General features: G+C 39.9%; 2 protein-coding genes across 2 annotated transcripts; both read right to left on the bottom strand.

Annotated features, from left to right (window-relative positions):
* Positions 1 to 5835: 5835 nt before the first annotated feature.
* On the bottom strand, positions 5836 to 6222 carry LOC141690515 (uncharacterized). The gene has a single exon (XM_074495308.1). It carries the CDS (start codon positions 6220 to 6222, stop codon positions 5836 to 5838), a length of 387 nt encoding a protein of 128 aa, XP_074351409.1.
* Positions 6223 to 6269: 47 nt separating this feature from the next.
* On the bottom strand, positions 6270 to 7378 carry LOC141690514 (uncharacterized). Its single transcript, XM_074495307.1, has 3 exons — positions 6906 to 7378; positions 6564 to 6729; positions 6270 to 6440 (listed from the first exon to the last, which is right to left on the bottom strand). Exons 1-3 carry the CDS (start codon positions 7376 to 7378, stop codon positions 6270 to 6272), a joined length of 810 nt encoding a protein of 269 aa, XP_074351408.1.
* Between the last annotated feature and the right edge of the window lie 15558 nt (positions 7379 to 22936).

Below are 22936 nucleotides of genomic sequence, written 5' to 3'. Positions count from 1 at the left end.
GGAACAGTCTCTCTGTCACATGAAAGAGTTCAACATTGATTGTCGAGGTTTGTTCGGTTCCACTGTGATTTACTCTTATAAGGGCAACGGGAAATTCTTTGTGAATTGTTTGAGGGATGACCTCTGCGAGGTTATATACTTCAAGAATAGGACAATTCCACGCGACACTTTCTATGATCAAGGTACTATACACAAACTTAATAAAATCTTGTTGGACTACTATGATAAAAATAAAGTTTCTTATGAATGATATGTTTTTTTCAGATTTAATGACTGATATAGGATGGAAGTTCCTGGTGTTACTTAACAATCATGCATTTCAAATTGGAGACTATGTTTTTTCGGTTCTATTAATGTGTCAGACTACTGCTTCTCCTTCTCATCATGTTTTTATAACATGTTACGTTACTATAGTTGTGTAGCTACTTTATCGTGACGGGCACGCATTGTTGAAATTTAATTAATGGCATTAAGATGGTTTATTTTATCTTTGTTATTATATTTTTGCAGAGTAGTTAGAAATTCTATTGTTGTAGTTTATCTTTCTTTCTATATTAAAAAAATAGAAAATTATGAGTACATTTTGACACATAAAATGGAATATATGTATTTTGATTATTTTTTTATCGTATGTTTACAATTTCTGATTAACTACCAAAAAATATAAAGTCATAAGCTATATGTAAAATGTAAAAATAATATAACATGTCTATTTTTATAGGAAGAATTTCGTATAACAGTGTTGTGGAGGTTAATGGGCGGAACAAGGATCAAGGGCGGTGTTTGAAGGCGGAGGAATGTTATGTATGGTGGTGGCTGAGCTTGTATGTTGACTCCTCAAGAAAGAATAGGGTTTGTTATTCTCTATCAAGTGTCGACTCATGTCTCATACAAGTGCCTACGTACCCTATTTATAGGGATCAAGCCTCACGTAATTCTTAGGGAACAAGTCAAGTAAGCTAGGGTTAGGGTTCTCCAACCCGTGCAGCCCATGCCTACTATAAAGTCAGGCCTTCAGCCAATTAGTCACGTAAATCTCGACCGGCTCCACACGCTTCCTACAATCTCGCGGCATCTCCGCAATCCTTCCCGTGATTGTAGAAACAACCCGTGTCGGCCTCGAAATCTATGAGCAACTCAATCATCTATGAGTTACTTTCCATATCGAACACAAAGTCCTCTAATGCGGACCGGCCTGGCGGCCTCGGCCCGTACCGCCTTCATTTTTAATCAATAAATATAATATTATCTTCAACTCCATTAGATGTGAGCTCATGGGCCCAGCCCGCGTGTGGGCAACCGAGCCCAGCTCGAGTACTGTCACTTGAGCCCACCTCGCGTATGAGAACCCAGACGGTAAGTATGAGCCTACCTTACAGGTGTGAGCCCAGCCCGCACGTCATGAGCCCAGCTCGCACGTGCTGAGCCCAGCTCGCACGTGCTGGCCCAAGTTACATTAGTCCATGATTCTAGCCCACACATGAGAGTCTAGCTATTCAATGCACCTATAGGGACCTGTTTTAGGGCCCATGACCGAAGGCGGGCATAACAACTACCCCCCAAAATTCCTGGTCGCATCTTGAGGCAAGGAATTTTTCCAGTCTTCTCTTCTCCTTTTTTTTCCGCAGGTACGAGCCTACCAGACCGCACCAAACCGCCTCGCGTGCCTCGCCTCGCATGCCTTTCATTTAACATTTATTTTGACAGCTGTTGGACAGCTGGCGTGGGGATCTGTGTCATCTTCTGAGATGGTGACACGTGTCGCCTCCCCTTTCTCTCTCCTATTCCCTATAAATATGTGAGATTTCAATTTATTTCTCACATTTCCAAAAACACTTCTCGAATTGCTGCTCAATTTGCTCAAGGATCTACCACGGCGAAGATCATCATCTCCACAAGAACCGTCTACCGGCGGCGATATTCTCCCGGCACAGATTCATCAGGATCTTCATACACCTCTCCAACAGGTATTCTTCGATTCGAGCCCATTTTCATTCATACTTAGTCCTTTAATTTGAGCACACACCACTTGTTTGATGCGAGCCCCCACACACTCACGTAATGCGATGCGAGCTCTCACACTTTCTTCTAACTCGATGCGATCCCACACACAATCACATAACGCGATGCGGGCCCGTCATTTGGATACCTAGGTGCAATTTCGTGTGAGATGTGAGAACACCTAGGTGCGCCCCCATACTTGTTTTTGTTTTCTTTTTAGGGCCACACACTAATTTTTACCATCTTTTACAGATGTTGAGTGCGTCTTCAGCCCGCTCCTATGGATCATCTCGCTCTTCCTCGAGCCCGGCTCGCACCTCTGCTAGCCCGGTTCATTCTTCAGCCACTCCGTCACCATTAAACCAATATCCACCCGAGCAGCGAGGCTCAAAGGATTTTCAACACGAGTTGACTTCCCTTTTTGGTCGTCTTAGCCAACCCATCTCTCCTGGCTCAGCTATCACTCCTCAAGGGGCTTTGAACATTGCTAGAGTTGAGAACTCGATGCGAGCAGCTGGATACGGCTCGCTTGATATTCACCTCGACCCGAACCCTGAGGATTTCACTAGGGAGAAGAATATATATGACAGGAGAGATAGGCCCGTGGACCTTTCTCGTATTCCAGCCTCCCTTGGGGTAGAAGAGCTGCTAAACCGCAAGCCTGCTCCCTTGGATAAAGAGCGAGTCGAGGAGATTTTAAGAGAGATGGTTGAAGAGAGGGCAGCTCGCCTGAAGCAAGCTGCAGCTAACAACCTCGACCCCATTTACCTTAATTCAGAATCTACTGACAGCGACCTGGGGAGTGCATACTATGACACCAAGAAGAAAGGAAAGGAGCTCGTAGCTGCTGAATATCCTATCTTGGGGCTTGAGGGTTAAGAGGACGGCTTGAATTGGTCCTATGACTCTCCTCATAGCGAGGAGGTGACAGATGTTACAAGTCAATACAAGATTTGTAACTATAACTACTTTCGTGCGGCCTCTTCTAAGCCTTATGTGCCTCCTGCCCAGCCCGAGCTTGAGGGTGAAATTATTTTTAAAAGGCAAATCATTCCTGATGGGGAGGAGAGCTCGACTGCCAACGAGGAGGTTAAGGTGCTCGCTTGCCGCGACCTGCCTACCTCACTGACTCAGAAACATCTGGCCGAGCATATTGAGCAATTCCAGCTCGAGGGCCATGTTGTCTTGCCCCTGCCTCACATGAGATGCTACAGATTTAATCATCCAGAGAATGGAGGAAGGGTGCCTCGCATGGTCTTCTCCACCTTCCTACTAAGGCTAGGAATCTCCTCACCCCTTCATCCTTTCATTAAAGATATTTGCGAGCACTACCAGCTCGCACCCCTTCAGATCAACCCGAATGGATACCGGGCCACCCTCACATTGTATATCATGTACAACAAATGTGGATTTCCTTCTCTCACAGCGAGGCAGCTCGGCTACCTTCTTAACCTGAAGCATTTCCCCAATGACTTCGGGTACTTCTACTTTTCTGTCTGGCCTTGCTTCAACAAAAAGAACCTCATCCACAACGGGCCGAGCAACTCAGGGAAGTGGAAGAGCCCCTATTTCTACATCCACGAGGTGCCTCGAGTCCAGACTCATTTTTATTACAATCCATGTAAGTCTTCCTTGACCGCTCTCGTCTTTTCTACCATAATTCCTTCCTTTAACAAGAAATGTTTTTTTCTTTATCTCCAACCACCCCGCCTCGCACTGTCCTTGTGGGCAAGAAAAAATAAATGCGGACAGCCTCCTAGATCTTCCTAAGGTGGACAGGGATATTCAAAAACTCATAACGACCTCGAACCTGGTCGCATGTCGGTTTTTGAAGAAACGAGTGAGGCTGACTCCTCAAAAGATAAAATCTAAGAAGAGAGCCAGAAAGGGTAAGAATATCGGGCCCGTATGTGCGGGCCTATCTGCTCGCATGCGCGAGCTCGTGTGCTCGCGTGTTTTATATTTCCTGCATGCATCTCACTTCACATTGCACTCTCATTTTCCGCATTTTTTATCTGATCGCATTACTTCTTTCCTTTGTATCTCGCTATGACTAATCTATTACTTCATTATTTTCTTTTTCAGAAATGGCCATCTCCCCTATCCCTTTCATGGAAGAGGCTGAGCAAGCCGCAGCTTCAGGCCCTATTCAGCCCGCTACAGCGACCACAAGGGCTCACTCTCAAGCCCCCCTCTAGCTTGTATGAGGACCCTTACTGAGCATTTCAAAGGCTCAGGGCCTTCTCCTCGGCTAAAAAGGTATCGAGGTCACAAAGAGTGGAAAACTGGTGAGCCTAAGCCAAAGAAGGCTGCTCCATCTGATGCTCCTCTTCCCACTTCTTTTTCTGCCAACATGGTTGAGATCACATTTGGCCGGCTCGCTCAAGGTCACATCAGCGAGCAGGATGTAAAGGATTGGTCCTCCTCTGCTCTCGAGGTCAACCATGATGCACTGTCCTGTGCTGCGGCCGAAGTATACTATCACCAGCTATCTAAGACTCGAGAGATGCGAGCCCTCATCCAGACCAACACAAAGCTCGAGTCTAAAGTCAAATCCCTTCAGAGTAAGGTCACTGAGCACGGGCAAGAGAAAGTTACGCTAGTGAACAACTATAATCAGAAGATGATTAACCAGAACGCTGCTCACGACAAGGCCTTAAGGGAGCAGAAGGAAGCTGATGACCTGGCCGCTGATGCGTGGAAGAAGAAGAAAGATAACCTTGAGGAGAGGGTGCTCGAGCTGGAGGGGTCAGTTTCTGCCCTGACCGAGGGCCGTGAGGCCACCCTCGCTGACGCTAGGAACCTGGAGGCCAGGAATTTCATGAAAATCTTTATGAAGAAGGTTTCTGACTTCGATTGGGCGGTTCTGGGTACGAGCACACCTAGGCATGCCGAGAAACTGAAGCTGGAGATGGTGCGGGATGCCCAGATTGCCGAGGAGGCTCGGCTCACAACTGAGCAGGCCCGGGTCGTGGCTGATGAAGCTCGGGAGAAAGAGGCTGATAACCCTTAGATTTAATTTTATCTTGAAACTAGACTTTTGACTGGGTAGGTGGGCACCCTTCTTGCCTCGCGTTTGTATTTAAAGTATTCTGCCTCGGGGCCTAACTTATTTACCTTTTGTTTATATCAAATTTCTAAGTCTTGTGTGCCGACACTCATCTTTACTGTGCTAGCCAGTTTCCTTACTTTTGTGTAAACTTATCATGCCTCTACTGACCAAAAGTTATCATAAACCTCATCGCGTATGACGAGCGTTACACCTTCACAGCGAGCCCAGTTAATCAGCTCGCACCTTTTGTTCAATCAAACAAAATTTAACAAAAAATGCTAAGTGGAACAGGCTCCCATCATTACTAATTCACAAGTTTTGCACGCGTTCTTGCACGGGCTTGCATAATGCGACCCTGGCCATGCTTGGTGGAGCGATGGGCTTCCTGGGTCTCATTTGGGAGTCTGTGAGCCCATCCCTCTTTTTAGCTTCATCTTTTATTTGCTTAGTGCTCATATCTTTCTAAGTGGTCCGTGGCCCAACTCGTTTCCCATATTTGTTGTCAAGCGGGCCGGGGCCCGGCCTGACTTATAATTTTATCATGTTAATAAAGTAATCGTTCTGTCCTCGCATGGGTTCCCAAGGATGGGCTCCCCTGCTGTGTATTCAATCTACTAACAAAATTTAAAATATCGAGTGCACAAAGTAGATATCAATCGTTCATTCATAGATAATGGAAGGTGAAAGGAGTATATATTTGTGGTCTCAGAGAGGCACCTATATGGCACTACCCCCGAGACTTAGGAGTATTGTAAGATAATACTAAGTTGAAAAGAATAATATTACTGATAATATTTGCGGAGGTGCTCCGCGTTCCAGGCTCTCGGGATCAGCTTGTCCTGCATATCATTGAGTTGGTAGGTTCCCTCCCAGAGCACCGACTTTATCTTGTAAGGGCCTTCCCAATTCGCTCCAAAGACTCCGTGACTCACCACCTTGGTGTTTGGCATGACCCGGCACAGAACCAAATCTCTCACCTTGAAAGTTCGGGCTCTAACCTTACTGTTGTAATGCCTAGCTGTCCTCTGCTGATATGCTGCTACCTTGATCTGAGCATCTTCTCGAGTTTCTTCGATCATGTCCAAATAGATCCGATGATTGACCTCATTTGCCTCTGAGTCATAGTTGTCCCTCCGGAAAGATCCTGCCCCCACTTCAACGGGCACCATAGCTTCACACCCATATACCAGAGAAAAAGGGTTTCTCCAGTTTTAGTTCAGGGTGTCGTGTTGTAAGACCATAGGACTTGGGCGAGCTCTTCTGTCCATGTCCCTTTTTTCTCTTCTAGCTTTGCCTTCATGGTATGCTTAATGACCTTGTTAACGGCCTCTATCTGCCCGTTACTCTGGGGGTGGCAAACTGCGCTGAAGCTTTTTTGAATCCCCAGCTGCTCACAAAATTCTCGCATTTCCTTGCTATCGAATTATTTCCCATTATTAGATATCAACTTGTAAGGGATGCCATGGTGACACACAATAGCCCTGTACAAAAATTCCCTGAGCTTTTTTACCGTGATAGTGGCTAGGGGCTCGGCCTCTGCCCACTTAGTGAAGTAGTCTACTGCAACAACCGCATACTCGACACCTCCCCTGGCCTTTGGGAGTTCCCCAATCAGATCAATTCCCCACATAGAGAAGGGCCAAGGGCTCATGAGGGATGTGAGAGAGGCCATGGGGCTGTTATAATAATTGGCATATCGCTGACACTTATCACAAGCTCGGGAGAACTCGAATGCGTCTTTTTTCAGCGTTGGCCAGTAGTAGCCTTGACGGAGGATTTTCTGAGCTAGAGAGCTACCCCCGAGTGATTGCCACAAATGCCCTCGTGTACTTCCCTTAACATATAATTGTACTCATCCCCATCTATGCACTTGAGGAGGGGCATGCTGAACCCTCTTCTATATAAGACCCCATCATATATCACATAGCGGGTTGCTTTGTATTTTATCCTTCTTGCCTCATTCTTTTCGTCCGGGAGGGAACCATCTTTTATGTAGGCTAAGATAGGTGCCATCCATGTAGGGCCGAGGTCATTACTGAGGCTGCCCACCTCGTGCTTAGGCACACTACGCTGCCTCTGTATATCAAGGGGCACGACCCCTAGCAGGGTGGCCTCACGGTGCGAGCCGAGTTTATCTAGCTCATTCGCGCCTTCATTCTGCTTGCGCGAGATTAGTTCCAGCCTCACCTTGTTGAACCTTATGATTATCCTCTGCGTGCACTTCAGGTAAAGCTCCGTTCTCGGCCCCTTGGCTTGATACCCCTCGTTTATCTGATAGACCACAATCATGGAGTCACTAAACACATTCAAATTCTCCACCTTCATCTCCAAAGCTAACTTGAGACCGTTGATCAGGGCTTCATACTCGGCATCATTGTTGGTTGCATGAAAGGCCAGATGGGTCACACATCTGATCTTGTGCGCCTCTGGACTGATTAGCTCAATTCCAGCTCATGCTCCATCACCGTTAGAGGCTCCATCCACAAATAGGCTCCACCATGGGGCACTATTTTGGCTCTCCAGCCCAATTTCCTCTGTGCTAGGTATGACCACAAGGGCTCCCGGCTCCACTTCCTGATATAGAGGAAATTTTAGCACAAAATTGGCCAGGGCTTGACCTTTGATTGCGGTCCTTGGCTTATAATCCACCTTAAATTGGCCGAGCTCAACCGTCCACTTCAATATTCGACCAGAAGACTCTAGTTTATGCATCACTTGTCTGAGGGGGTAGGAGGTTCGCACCTCTATCTTGTGCGCCTGAAAATAGGGCTTGATCTTTCAGGAGGCCAGGATCAGAGCATATGCTAGCTTTTCGAGGCTTGTGTACCGAGTCTCGGCATCGGCTAACCTTTTACTCACATAATATACTGGGAGCTGGATACCATCCTCTTCTCGGACTAATACCGCACTTACTGCGAAGTCGGAGACAACCAAGTATAGGATCAGAGTTTCTCCTGACTTTGGGTTGGACAACATTGGAGGGTTGCTGAGATGCCTCTTTATGTTCTGAAAGGCCTCCTCACATTCTTCTGTCCACTCAAAATTCCTCCCCACTCCTTTAATTGTTTTGAAGAACTCCTGGCATTAATCGGAGGACTTTGAGACGAAGCGGTTCAAGGCAGCCACTCGCCCCGTTAAGCTTTGAACATTCTTCACCCGTCGAGGGGATCTCATCTCGAGTAGGGCTCGTATCTTAGCAGGGATGGCCTCAATGCCTCTATGGTTGACAATAAATCCCAAAAAACTTCCCCGATTCGACCCCAAACACACATTTCTGGGGGTTGAGCTTCATTCTGTACTCCCTCACGATCTGGAACATTTCTGCTAGGTGGCGGACATGATCCCTTGTTTCTTTTGACTTCACAAGCATGCCATCTACATAGGCCTCCATTGTCTTCCCCAACTGATATTTGAACATCTTATTTACCAGCCTCTGATAGGTTGCCCCCGCATTAAGGAGCCCGAAGGGCATCCCGATGTAGCAGTAGAGGCCCCGATCAGTAATGAAGGAGGTGTGCTCCTGATCTGGCCCATACATTGGGATTTGATTATATCCCGAATAAGCATCCATGAAGCTAAGTAACGCATGCCCATCTGTAGAGTCAACCAGCTGGTCGATTCGGGGGAGAGGAAAACTATCCTTCGGGCAAGCTTTATTCAGGTCGGTGAAGTCATGTGGTGGATTGAGGTCACCATCCTCATTGCCCTCATAAGGGGTCTTCCCACTATAACGTTGTACGGACAAGGCTGATCTACTACTGTAAATGTAGCGATCTAGGTGGCCACATAAGGCTGTTCTCCTATGGTCACCGGGAGCCGAATTGTCCCTTTCACCCCAATCGAGTTTCCTATGAACCCGTACAAGTGTCCCCCTGTTGAGGTTAGCTCTCTATCCAGCAATCCTAGCTTCTTCTATACATCATAAGTTAGAACATCAGCTGAGCTCCCGGTATCCACCATTGTCCGGTGAACATTTACCGTCCCAATCTTCATTTTTATGACCAGGGCATCTGTATGAGGGTAATGCACCCATTTTGCATCGTTCTCCCTAAACACGATGTCGTCAGCCTCCCTTTCAAAGAGCTTTGGGGGTCTTTGGCTCAAATGGTTGACGTTGGTAAGGGGTTTGTCCTTTGTTTCTCGGGCATACCTGTCCATCGCTTTCGGCTGTCTCCGCCAATATGAGACCCGCCTAGAATAATATGAATGCTTCTGGCCTGAGGTATCCTCTCTTTATCTTCCGGGGGTGGAGGAGGGACGGTATGATAATCGGTTTTGTGCCTTCGAACCTCCTTGATAACCCACTCTGTCAGCTTCTCTCGCCTTATCAGCGTCTCAATTTCATCCTTCAATTGTCTGCAATCATCAGTATCGTGCCCCGTGGCCTCATGGTATGCGCAATACCTCGAAATGTCCCTCTTGTTATAGTCTGTAAGAGGGGTTGCCTTCTTGAATACCCCCTTCCCAGCATAGGTAGCATATATGTGGTCGATAGAGGCTACCAGAGGGGTCTGTGTCTGCCATTTGCTTGTATAAGGTTTCCCCGAATCTTTGCTTGTCTCTTTACCTCAGGCAGACTTTTTGGGGCTTGAGCTACGCCGATACGTCTTTCTCCTTCATCAGGGCTTGAAGACCGGTCTCTTTTATCTCGATAATTCTTGCTGATTTTCAGCTCTCTCATCGACTTCTCTACCCTCTTAAAGGGTTCAGCTTGCTCATAAAACTCGGCCAAGGTTCTCAGCTCACTCGCTTGGAGGCTCTTCCAGAATTTCGACCCTTCTTTCAACCCTGCTATCAAGAAATTCTTGATAGTCTCCTCACTGGCTCCCCTCACCTTGGGGACTTCAGCGTTAAACCGTCGAAAGTATTCTGCTAGGGGCTCCCCCTCCCTTTGCTTGATATTAGCTAACGTGGCCACATGAGGTGAGTAGTGGATGGTGGACTGAAATTATCTGACGAACAAGTCCTTCAATTTCCGCCACGTCCTTATGCTAGCCAGTCCCAACTTGGAGAACCATTGTTGGGAACTACCTCTGAGCGATGCCGCGAAGAGTCGGCAGCGGGTCATCTCCGACACCTGATAGACTTCCATCTCAGTGTTAAATTATATAAGGTATTCCACCGGGTCGGCTTCGCTGTTGAATAGAAGGTCGGGGTTGTGCCTAAATACCCGAGGTAGGGGGGATGATCGGATAGCAGCCATAAACGGAGAGGGGGCAGCTCAGGCCGGGGCCCCCCTCTTCTCTTGCTCCATCTCATCCAAGATCCTTCTTAGGTCTCTTACTCTAACAACTTTTCCTTCTCTATCACCCCCCGCATTACTCGAATGGTGTGAGCCCTGAGGTCGCTCGCGGCGTCCCCCTCCTCCGGCCCGCGTTTGAGACTCCTCTTCCCGATTGTCTCTGCATCTACGTCGCTCCTCCCTCCCGGGCGAAGTGTGTTGACGTCTTTCCGGAGGGGTCGCTGCCCGCTCTCTTTTCGAGCCTCTCTAATCCACGAGCTCTTTCTATTCTCTCTCCTTCTTGCAATTCTCTAATTTGAGCCTGAGGTCATGCTCACTTAGTTTTTTACCCACTCGGTCTAGCACGCTAGTCGACCTTGCCTGAGATGAAGCTGGCTTCTGCCCCGACCTCGTAGAGATCTGGCTGCCCCGCTCATCATAGCCTCGGGGTATATCTTCCTTTTCACGCGATGTTTCTTTCTTCTGCTTGGTCTCAGTTGCCACGTCATCAAAATCGTGGATCAGCCTCTTCTGAGGACCTTTACCCTTCCAGCTACGCTGAGAGACCTTGAGGCGGCGCGCCTTATGCTTGGCGTTCTGGACCGAGCTTCTCTCTACCCTTGATATCCGGGCGTTGATTTGATTCATCTGATCGGCCAGCCCTTCGAGATACATCATTATAGCCTGCCCATCCACGGTTGCAATTGGTGGAGGTGGCGCCTGATTCTCTGGGGGCGTATGTTCGACCTCGTTATTGTCCTTCTTCTTGCCTCCGCTTCCTGTGTCGCCGCTTGCTTGCTTTCTTTGGTCATCTTTCTCCCTAAGATGAATCCCCCTCCTTCTAGCGCCAATTGTTATAGGGAAAATTTCATATAACAGTGTTGTGGAGGTTAATGGGTGGAACAAGGAACAGGGGCGGTGTTTGAAGGCGGAGAAAGGTTATGTATGGTGGTGGTTGAGCTTGTATGTTGACTCTTCAAGAAAGAATAGGGTTTGTTATTCTATATCAAGTGTCGACTCATGTCTCATACAAGTGCCTACGTACCCTATTTATAGAGATCAAGCCTCAAGTAGTTCTTGGGGAACAAGTCACGTAAGCTAGGGTTAGGGTTCTCCAACCCGTGCAGCCCAAGCCCACGATAAAGTCAGGCCTTCAGCCAATTAGTCATGTAAATCTCGACCGGCTCCACACGCTTCCTACAATCTCGCGGCATCTCCGCAATCCTTCCCGTGGTTGTAGGAACAACCCGTATCGGCCCCGAAATCTACGAGCAACTCAATCATCTATGAGTTACTTTCCATATCGAACACAAAGTCCTCTAATACGGGCCGACCTGGCGGCCTCGGCCCGCACCGCCTTCATTTTTAATCAATAAATACAATATTATCTTCAACTCCATAAGATGTGAGCTCATGGGCCCAGCCCACGTGTGGGAAACTGAGCCCAGCTCGAGTACTGTCACTTGAGCCCACCTCGCGTATGAGAACCCAGACGGTAAGTATGAGCCTACCTTACAGGTGTGAGCCCAGCTCACACGTCATAAGCCCAGCCCGCACGTCATGAGCCCAGCTCGCACGTGCTGAGCCCAGCTCGAACGTGCTGGCCCAAGTAACATTAGTCCATGATTCCAACCCACACATGAGAGTCCAGCTATTCAATGCACCCATAGGGACCTGTTTTAGGGCCCATGACCGAAGGCGAGCATAACATCTATCATATTGATCTTAAAGTATGAACATCATAGAGTTAAAGATATATGTCATTCTCACTTTTTTTACACCAATTTTTCTATGATTGACAGAGATTACCATAATACTACTATTTTACACAAACACTATATAAGTATACATGTAGAAGGAACAGTAAAAGTAAGATCAATAGATTGTGTGGATACATGACCAAACTTTTGAACTCTTACATAATAATGGTAAGAGAAACTACTATTTTACACAAACACTATATAAGTATATAAAAGATTCTTAGCTTTTGTACACTTCTTTATCTGTGATATACGGAGATTAGAAAAACATGACTAATTACACAAAAAACTATATAAGTATAAGTATTCGGATAAAATGGAGCAATAAAAGCAAGTTTAATAGATTGTGTGGATTATTGACCACATATTGGAATTATTCCGTTACAACTAATAATATTCAGCAGAGAAACATATATACTTCCACTATGAATTAGTTAATCAATACGTGGCAGATCCTCTTATGAAAAGAAGAGGTCTGGGATATTATAACTTAGAGCGATTTATTTGTTAGCAAAGAGAGTTATTGTTGATCTTACTTTATTACCAAAAAATATGCATTGTAAAATAAATATCAAATAAATGGATTATTAAATCTTGAAATCTTAACGAAAAACTTCCATTACTCAAAGAATCCGCAACAAAATACGAAATTATGAGAATATTAAAAAGAAATAAGTTTGAAAAGTAAATTAAAGCAATCTTCTTAATGGAAAATCAAATAGAACTTATTACAAACTGAAGATAGTTCCTTCTAATTCAAACAAATGCTGTAATGTTGATAAATCCGACGAAGAATTCATCATCCTCTTTCACTTTTCCTGATTACAAAAATTGTAGCATATTTTAGAAAATTCCATTATCAACTATGAAGAATAAAACCTTACAAAAATAGGCATTATACCATTTTTATTTTCTTCGAAGTGGAGTGAACAGAGCTGGGAGTTTCAGAATGATTTGATAGATCAACCATATTCTGAGTAGAAGAAGAAATAATTTAGGACAATAAATACCTTAAACAGTTAATTAACAATATTAATATATGTCTTATGTTTACTTCAGAAGAACTTGATACAGCAAAGCCAGCCATTGTAGCATCAAAAGGAGAAGAGATTGAATAATCTTTATCAAAACAGTCAATGACCTTATAGATTTGGCTTTCCAACTTCACATTGTCGTCAGTTATCTGAATGACAAATGTAACTTCCTTTCCAGCAATCTCTTTGATTTTCTTTAGATAGCCATCTTCAGGCTACACATTAATTTTATTTTAAGCATTGATAAACTACATTGAAAATAGAGAAAGGTGTTAGGACTGTTAGTTTACTTAAACAGTCATTATGTTTATCTTAGGATTTCCCAGTATCATCTTGGTTGCAGTTTGGCCAACCATACGCTTCACATGCTTGTCCATTAGTACAAAGTTAAAAGCCGTGTTTCGCACACGAGAATCTTACCCGTGTTTCGCACACGGGAATCTTTTAATTTTTGTAAAATTAAATTATTTTAAGATTAAAAGTTTTTTATGCATTTTCAGTATTATTCAAATACTTGTAATGTTAAATATGAACAAATGTAAAAAAAAATTAGATATTAATATTAGTTATACCGAAAAGAAATTAAATTAAATTTAAAATTGAATGAACTTAATTTTAAAAAGAAAAAACGTTAAAATTCTTTCTGACAAAAGAAATTTTTCTAAAATTACACGATATTACATTGTCATTTTTATAAAATGAAAAATAAAAAAAATCATTAAAAGTAATAATAACATACTATAATTTGTTTGACGATGCACAAATAAGTATAAATATAATATTATATTTAGTTATTGATATTTTGTAGTGAATTACGTAGTTAAACATTAATGAAAGTTTTGCATCTTATCTTAAAATTTTTATTATTAACTGGAAAAAGTTTGATTAGAAAAAAAAATAATTGAGTGAATTGATTTTAGGAAAATATTATCTGTCATTTATTTCATAGTATTAGTAAAAAACTGATTGAATATAATAATTTTGGTAGTTAAATAATTATTGAATATTTTAATAAATCAAGAAATATAAATTCATAATAAAATATGTTCTTATAATACCATAACGTTTCCCCCGCATATTTCAGTCACGATGGCTCATAATACTCCACCATAAAATTTTGTAAATATATAATTTGCATAATGAAATTTTAAATAGGATATGATTCAAAAATTATTCTAAAACATTACTTTCGTGAATTTATAATTTATTTTCAATTCATTAGACTCAATTTAATGATGTTACGGAGTGTTTCTCAACGTCGACTCATGTGGACGTCTCACATTTTATATAAGATATATTGAAAAATATTGTGTTAGTGACTATTTTGATGGAAATTATTTTAAGAACGAATAATTTAAATTAAATATGTAACTAAATTATCAAAGATTATTATAATAAAAAAATCTAATATGATAATATTATCAAGTATAAATATTATATCGTACAATGATTAGATTAATTTTTTTGTACAAAACATAATATTTAGTAAAATATTAAAATTTGTGTTGATTTAATGTTATTAATTATATTTAGAATGAAATGAGATCTAAAAAATTATTATAAAATATAGTGCACAAAAATTACAATATTTTATATAATCTAATATAATATAAAGAATAATATTATTTTATATAATCTAATATAACATAAATGTATAGTTGAACATCAGTTACAGGTCAAATAAGATATATGTTGATTAATATAAAATACTTTTACAGAAAATGTTAAAATAAGTGCGTAAATTGTTTCATTTAAATTTTAAGAAAAATAAAAATATTTTGAAAGCGGCATATTCCATATTCTTTATACAACTTATTTTTTGATTAGCAATTTTATATTTATAATTAAGAAAAATTATAAAATGTATTTTTAGGATTGTAATTTTATTTTTGTACTTCATAGACATTCTTCTTATTTTCTTATCTTTTTACGTTTAGTTATAAGAAACTAATATATTATATTATTTAACAGCGACTTAAACAATTATTAGTCTAGGTATAAGATATTAAATGGCTTACCAACCCTGTTTCCCTTTTTAGTAATTTTAATAAAGTTTTTATAAAATTATAATATTAAATTAATTCAGTTATTTAAATTTATCCAATCTAAAATTTTATAATTCAAACTAATTATCACAATATCATAGCTTTTAATTCATTGTGGAATAATCCTATAATATTACAATAATGCTATTAAATTGATCTTTTCCCAATAGTTAAACCAAAAATATACAAATAGTCAACATTATAACATTGTCAAAAAAAAGTATAACCTTTATAAATTCAATACCACAACTTCTACCTAAACAAAAGGTATGAGGGAGGATAAATGTATGTACATGTTCCAACTGCAAAACTAAAAAACAAAGTACAAAGAGCTCAACATAAGTAGCACATACTGTATATGAAATGGTGAAGCAAATTTACATGTCCTCTTCATGAGCTACACGTCTTCACCTATTTCTATTTGTATTTATAATTTGTCAGTGGTCTTTTTATCATGCTCGCATTGTTTCCAACTATACTTTTAGAGAAGGTAAATTTTAATGTCCAGGAAATATTAAGTAATTATTTTTATCAATAAATAATTATTATGTGAATTTTGGTGAATTATTTGATGTTTGATATTCATAATTAGATATTTATTTCTGATAAAATTTAGATATTTTAATCTTTATTTATCCAGAATAAAATATATATAGTTTTGGTATTTTTCTGCTAATTTTTGGAGTGTTAAGTGATTTTATAAGGATTTATAAAATCAATAATAATTATTTTACGTGATTATAAAATTACTTTTTAGAATCCGAAGTCGTCCCACTTCAACCGTTTTTATGTTTTTACTACCCGAAACTCTTCCGAAAACTCTTTTCTAACTTAATCAGATAATTCTGAACACTTTCCGTGTTTTGAGTTTCTCGATCCGGGGTACGGTTTGACCTGTACGAGTCCCGGTGTGAAATTTTCGATACGCTAATCATTGTATAGCTCGATAAAATTCGTATTCTTAGAAGGCGAATTATTATTACCTTGTTTCCGTGTAAAGTGTTTTATAGTAAGTACTGTTTTGATAATTATCCAAGTCTGATATTAAAACCGTATCGTCTTTTTAGTTATTTAGCGACTAAGTAACCTATTTTCGGATCCGATCTATAAATGTAATTATCGAATTCTTAAATAAATAAAATATGTGATGGGTCTGTTAGCTGTGTGTTACCCTATTTTTAATTTTGGATAATTGTTGGATACGAACCTTATTTGTATAATTGATTATTGAACTGTATGGCATTATCTTATTCTTAAAATTATTTTATTGAATATTTATTCTTATAAATGCTAAAATTATCTCTAAAATTATTTTTGCTATTTTATAATTTTATTTATTATTTTTAGGAGTTTATAAAATTTAGAAATCAATATTTTATTTATTATGTATCTCTAAATGATTTTACTGATTTCATATAATTATAAAATCAGTATTTAATCCCACAATGCTTCAAAAATCATGAAAATTTTATTTTATTAAGTTTGGAATATTTAAAGAATTTCAAAATTATTTCGAAAATTTTCCGGCTTTTATTTAACCGCACATGTATTGGTTAAATTGAAAAGAATACAGGTCCAATACGCATTACAATAATGATTTAAAAATCTTGCAAATATAATTTAATTAACTCCTAATTATTTCGGAATTTTTAAAGAATTTTTTTTCATAAATTTTCGGATTATTTTACCCATTAAACACTCGTTTAATTTTTAAATTGTGGTACGAAAATGGATGATAACAGGAATAAAATAAAGATAACAAATAAAAAGAAAAAAAAAATATATATACACCCAAATCCCCCCAACCCTGTTCAGCACCACCACCGCCTCTCCTTCCTCCTCATTCGATCAATCTCTTCGAGTCTCTTCTCTCTCTCGCCCTCTGCTCTCTCGTCTTTCTCTCCCCTTCCCCGATTTCTTCTTTTTCCGCCCAATTCTCCCAGCTTTCCCCCTCTCTGCTGCTGTATTCCGGTCCGATTTTTCCGATGGTTCGTCTCGTTTCTGCTTCTGTTGGTTAATTATATATATATGCATGCCTATACATATGTTATGTGTGTGTATGTCAGTTGTTTTGGATTATTGTGTGGCTGTGTGACTGTGTTGCGTTTTTCAGGTTACCGCCGGTTTCTTTCCAGCGAGGTGACCGGCGTGTGGGTCGTGTGCCTCTGCGCGTGTGTCTGTGCGGTATTTGACTCTGTTGCTACTGTTGGTCTGGTTGTCTGCTTTGTGTTGCCGTTTTCTTTTCGGGTGACTATCAAAGCTGCCCGCGCGTGTGGCGCGTATTGGTGGCGGGGTGATTTCCGGGTGTTGTTTGTGTATTCGTGGTTACCTTGCCTTGTTTTCTGTTGTTGGAATCATATTCTTTTGGGATTATTTCTTTGATTTCCTGTTGAAATTAATTGATTATTTCAACGATTTGTCGAATATTGACTCAGTTTGTGAAATAAATTAATCGATGATGCGAGTTTTAATTAATAATTATCGGTGAAATTACGTAGGATGCCCGGTATTATGGGAACCCGTGGATTTTACCGTCGTCGGCGATGAGCCTCGGCGAGCCGATGGTGGACAATGATGATTTTAATCTGAGTCCTAAATTATAAATAAATAAAATTAGTTGTAACATTAATTTGGAAACGAAAAAAAAATTAAAATACGAATAACAATAATTAATAATTGAATCTGTATCGGTGATTGGGATTACAAATTGTGATTGGTTGTTGTGGTGGTGATTGTTGTTAATTGCGTTTGACGTCAAATTGTTTCGAGGGGTAGGCCGATAAACAAAGGAGACGCTGCCCGATTTTCGGGAAATTAATTCCGAAAATACGGGAACGTAACCTATAATTATCGGAGACGTCAAATAACCATATATAATTATATTATATGAATTTATGTGTGTTTGAAACAAAATAATCTATAAATAATCGATTACCCTATTTTTTTTTTGCGACGAGTACACATATTTTCCAAAAATAAATACCGAGCCAAATTTTGAAGGTGTGAACCATAATTGGTATGTGTATTTCGATAATACATATAATAATGATTCGGGTTATGAAATCGTATGGGTAGAAGAGATAGTGGTATTACGTTCAGCTAGGTGATTATCTGAATTAGGGTATTCCAACCCTGTAGGTCCTAATCGGAAGACCGAGGAGTGACATCGGACTAGGAACGATCTAGTGATTAGACGTCGAGATCAACGAAGTTCCAATTGAAGGGCCTGAATGTTGGGATCGTATCCAGAATGGGATAGTAGTTTGACGATAAAGCCGAACTTCCAAATCGAACCAAAGTCAACTTGTAATAGCGATTAAAGCTTTTTGAGGCAAGTATTCCTGAACTTTCTTTTAAAATGGTGCAATTATTTCTTTGTTCCTATTCTAAGTTCAGAATAGTTAAATGTTTTATATTTCGCTGCAATTGCTCTTATTATGCCCGTTCTTTTTCATTATTGTTCTTATAATTCGATTGCTCTCTTGAGCAAATACCTATTCTTTCGGGTTATTTGCGAACCCTGAATCGGGATGTTTTGAAATCAAAATGATTTGACATCAAATTACTCCATGGACTGGATGATGATGATGTGTGAGATTAAGTGTTCTTAATCCTAAGGACCAGAATGTTTCTGTATCCTTGAGATGGGCCGTAGAGCCTGGGTACCCGACTGGATCTATATAGGGAGATATAGATCTGCACTGTATCTTGGCTGATCAACAGGATACAGGTGCGAACTAGTGTCCGGTCTAATTTATTGTTGATCGCCATTAATGGCATTCTCTCTCGAAAGGTTTAATGATTCCAAAACCGGACACAAAACCTGGATTAAGGAGATGAATCTGGGAATCTCTTGTCACTTTTGGATTTATAGTTAAAGGCTGGTGACAACCAACGTTTATTCGCTCAACTCACTCAAATTAATAGAATTGTTTAAAATTGTTTAAAGATTTTGTCCAGAAATTTCCTTTGACATTAATGTTGAAATTCAAATTATATACTTGCTGGGCATTTTTGGCTCACTCTTGCTTTGTAAATTCTTATTTCTTCTAGAAACATATAAGGATAAAAGTGAATAGCTTTGATACACAACAGAAGTTAGAGAAATCTCCGCTGTGAGTGGTTGAAGAAGTTAGAAGAATATGACAAGAGCATTAGTACAAAGGTATTTACACTTGTATTCTAGTTGTTATGAGTTGTAGAAGGTTAGATTCTTGTTTCATACCATAACCTGTAAACGATCTGGATTTAAGGGGTTATTTGCTTATTATTTTATTTTATGTAAAGATTTTTTAGTGACACCAAATCTTGACCCCGGATTTGGGTTGTTACAAGTTGGCATCAGAGCTACAGGTTATTGGTCACTGAAATAAGAATATGTGAGAGTAAGATAGGAGTGGTAGGCCGAACAAGATAGAAAAGACCCTAGGCATACTTATGTTAAGTTGAGTTGAGTGCGAATTAGGGTTAGCAGATCCGATACGGAATGGGTAAGCTAGGATTGTTGAGGAAAGTGTAAGGCGAATATCACAATGCTATAGGTATACTGATCCTACAGTAATGAGGAATCGAAAGATCGACAGAGATTGGGTACGATACCCTATTTTTCATATGGTTTTGAAGAGAATGTGATTGATTCTGGTGAGGACTTGTGTAAGGGAATCTAGGTGAGTATCAGTATGATTTAACTTAGGTATTAGGACGAGTTCTACGTCGGAGGCAACCAGTTGATGGAAGCTGATGAAGAATCAACGTTGCACGTTTCGAAGGCACCACCGTGGCGGGAAGATTTTTATCACTTATCGGGAGTTGTGCAAGGAATGATATCTACCTTACTAGGTTAAGGTAAGACTGGCAAGAAGATGCGACCCTATCTATAGACCGAACGTCGAATCACATGCGTGGTTGCAAGCATAAAGTCAAGGACGACGACAAGAATGTCAAAAACAGTACTAAATGTCAGCGTTGCGGTAGAATTGCGAATAAAATGATATACGACGGTAAATGAAGTTGCGGCGACTAATAAGTGCGAGCGGAATCCAAGGAAAAGTGGAAGAGGTACCAAAGTGGAGAGACCCTTATATGGGCATTCTTTTAATTAGACATTTCATTGGTAAATCATAAAAATAACAAGTAACTTATATAGTAATAACGACCAAATATTTGATTTCCAAAACTTTAAAATGAGATTTTGGAAAAGATTTTCGTAATCAACTTTCAGAGGAGTTTTTGCATGGAACGAGTTTTACAATTTGGTTGTCGAATTACTATTTATGTTTTTGTTATTATAAACAGAAAATGACCTAAAAAGAAGGATGGATATAGACTTAGTATTGTTAGTTCGAAAGACCAAGTAGACCCACCAACAGGAAGAAAAGTTTTTCGTGAAGGATGAAAGTAAACTTTGTTTAACAATATCAATAATTGAATCAACATGTTAAAACATTATTTACCCAATTCATGAAATTTTTAAAATTTAAAGAGATTCGTAATTTGAACGGGCAGCAGATGATTGAAGGAAATGGAAGAATCTTCTAGATGATTGGAGAAAAATAGTATCCCTATTGACGGAGTTGAGACATTACGGGATCAATTGTTATTCTACGCGGAATAGAGGAAATCAGAAGTAATGATTATAAATTTTGGAAGGACGCGATTAAGATCAAATTATTGAAGCATTTAATATGAAGGCATTTCTAGACAGCATTTCGAAGCAATGATGTGACTTGAATCGTGAACCTGTATTCGAACGATCCTGAAGGCATATGTAGGTGAAGCGTGGAAGGTGATCAACACTGACATTCATTCTTCTAATACGATAACATATATATTCTTCTTGATTCTTGAATACGTACGAGCTCCATATAGAAATAAATTATATGAATCGAAAATGAAAGAAAATTTATTATATTTCTTCCAAATTATTTCTCTTCTCAAAATATTGCTTCTTGATTGAGACAAACAGTGTGGTGATGTGGCGCTTTGTCAAAATGACAAAGGGTCGGGTGGGACGCCACCTAATCATGTGATGTATGCCATATAATATGAAAGACTGGCCATCTTGAGTACGAATATGGTTGTCTCATTCTTTACTCATTCTTCTTCCTTCAATTTACTGATTTATAGATTCTTCCAACTGTTTGTTACATTATTATTCCTTATCCGGTTCTTTTCAATCAAAATCACATTCAAAAACTCTCCTCTTGCGTAGAATCTGTTCTTTGACAATTACAAAAGAAATGGAATAATCCCGTGTGACAGGTAGAATTACGTGTCGAAGGAGGATATGATTGCAAGCCAATAAATGGTGGACATCTGCGTGCAAGGAAGAATGGATGCACCGACAACGTAAACATGGCGAAGACATTAAGTCAGACAGTTGTTCTTGCTACAGGGATCTCATCAGTACGATAAATTGCGTTAACGCGATGCATTTCAAATCAGAAGATTTCGACGTAAAATGTGTTAGATATATTTGATAATGTCATGGCTAATATGTTTTATGTTTAGATTTCAGATCTTATTTGAACAGAACAAATCAGTACTTAACTGATCAGTACTTATACTGGACGACAGAACTTAAGGGATATCAGTACTTATGTTATCAGGAGATAAGCATCAGGAGATAGATATCAGAACTTAAGTGCTGAAGAACGATCAGATAAGGACAGTAGCTGATTGAAGTTAAGAAGATCAAGATAAACATAAGAAGAGATATGCATGAAGAAGGAATTCCGTGAAGAATGGAATACTTGGAATAGAAGATATCTGATTGATATATTTTAGGAAGCAGAATTATATTCCATATCAATTAGCGATTATCTTGTAACTGTGTAGTATATAAACACAGACATAGGGTTTACACTATAAGTGTTATCATTATCGAGAATATTATTTACTGTAACCCTAGCAGCTCTCGTGATATTTTGTTCATCACTGAGAGATAACAGTTCCAAATTGTAACAGAGTTTATTGTTTCAATAAAGTTTGTTTTCTGTTACATAAGTTCTTGAAGTTTGATTTGATTGTAATAAACACTGTATTCACCCCCTCTACAGTGAAAGTGTGACCTAACAAGTGGTATCAGAGCCTTCTGTTAACACACATACAGTTAAAGATCCAAACACAATCATGTCTGACAGAGAAACTCCAACTAAGCCTACCAAAACCGAGGAATCATCAAAGACATCAACTCAGAGTCGATATGAGACTATCAGAGTTCCCATATTGAGACCATCTGAATATCCCATATGGAAGGTAAGGATGACCATGTTTCTGGAAGCAACAGATCCAGAATACCTTGATAGAATCAAGGAAGGGCCTCACAAACCTACCAAGCTCGCTGTTGTAGTTGCAGGTGAAGCAGCAATGACCGTACCAAAGGAAAAGAGTGATTACACTGCTGAAGATATAGCATCTATTGCTAAGGATGCCAAGGCACGACACTTATTGCATAGTGCCATTGATAATGTAATGTCAAACAGGGTAATCAACTGCAAGACTGCTAAGGAGATATGGGATGCACTGGAGACAAGGTGTCAAGGAACTGAAACAGTTAAGAAGAACAGGAAGACAATACTCACTCAAGAGTATGAACACTAATGAGTCATTGACTGATGTATATGATAGATTTGTCAAACTCTTGAATGACTTGTCGTTGGTTAATAAGGAGTATGATCTTGAAGATACAAACCTTAAATTCCTGTTAGCTCTTCCTGAATGTTGGGATTTGAAGGCAACAACAATAAGAGACAACTACAATCTTGATGAAACAACTCTTGATGAAATCTATGGAATGCTCAAGACTCATGAACTTGAGATGG

This window comes from Apium graveolens, chromosome 10 (assembly GCF_009905375.1).
Source record: "Apium graveolens cultivar Ventura chromosome 10, ASM990537v1, whole genome shotgun sequence".
Lineage (NCBI taxonomy): Eukaryota > Viridiplantae > Streptophyta > Magnoliopsida > Apiales > Apiaceae > Apium > Apium graveolens.
The sequence above is the reverse complement of the archived record's forward strand: the minus strand, read 5'-3'. Positions and strand labels throughout refer to the sequence as shown.

Coding starts and splice junctions, on each gene's coding strand:
- LOC141690515 (XM_074495308.1), bottom strand. CDS start 6,222: ATGGTGCCCGTTGAAGTGGGGGCAGGATCTTTCCGGAGGGACAACTAT.
- LOC141690514 (XM_074495307.1), bottom strand. CDS start 7,378: ATGAAGGTGGAGAATTTGAATGTGTTTAGTGACTCCATGATTGTGGTC. Junction 6,730..6,905: donor AAGTGCATAGATGGGGATGA/GTACAATTATAT, acceptor TTATTATAACAG/CCCCATGGCCTCTCTCACAT. Junction 6,441..6,563: donor AGCCCCTAGCCACTATCACG/GTAAAAAAGCTC, acceptor TTTTGTGAGCAG/CTGGGGATTCAAAAAAGCTT.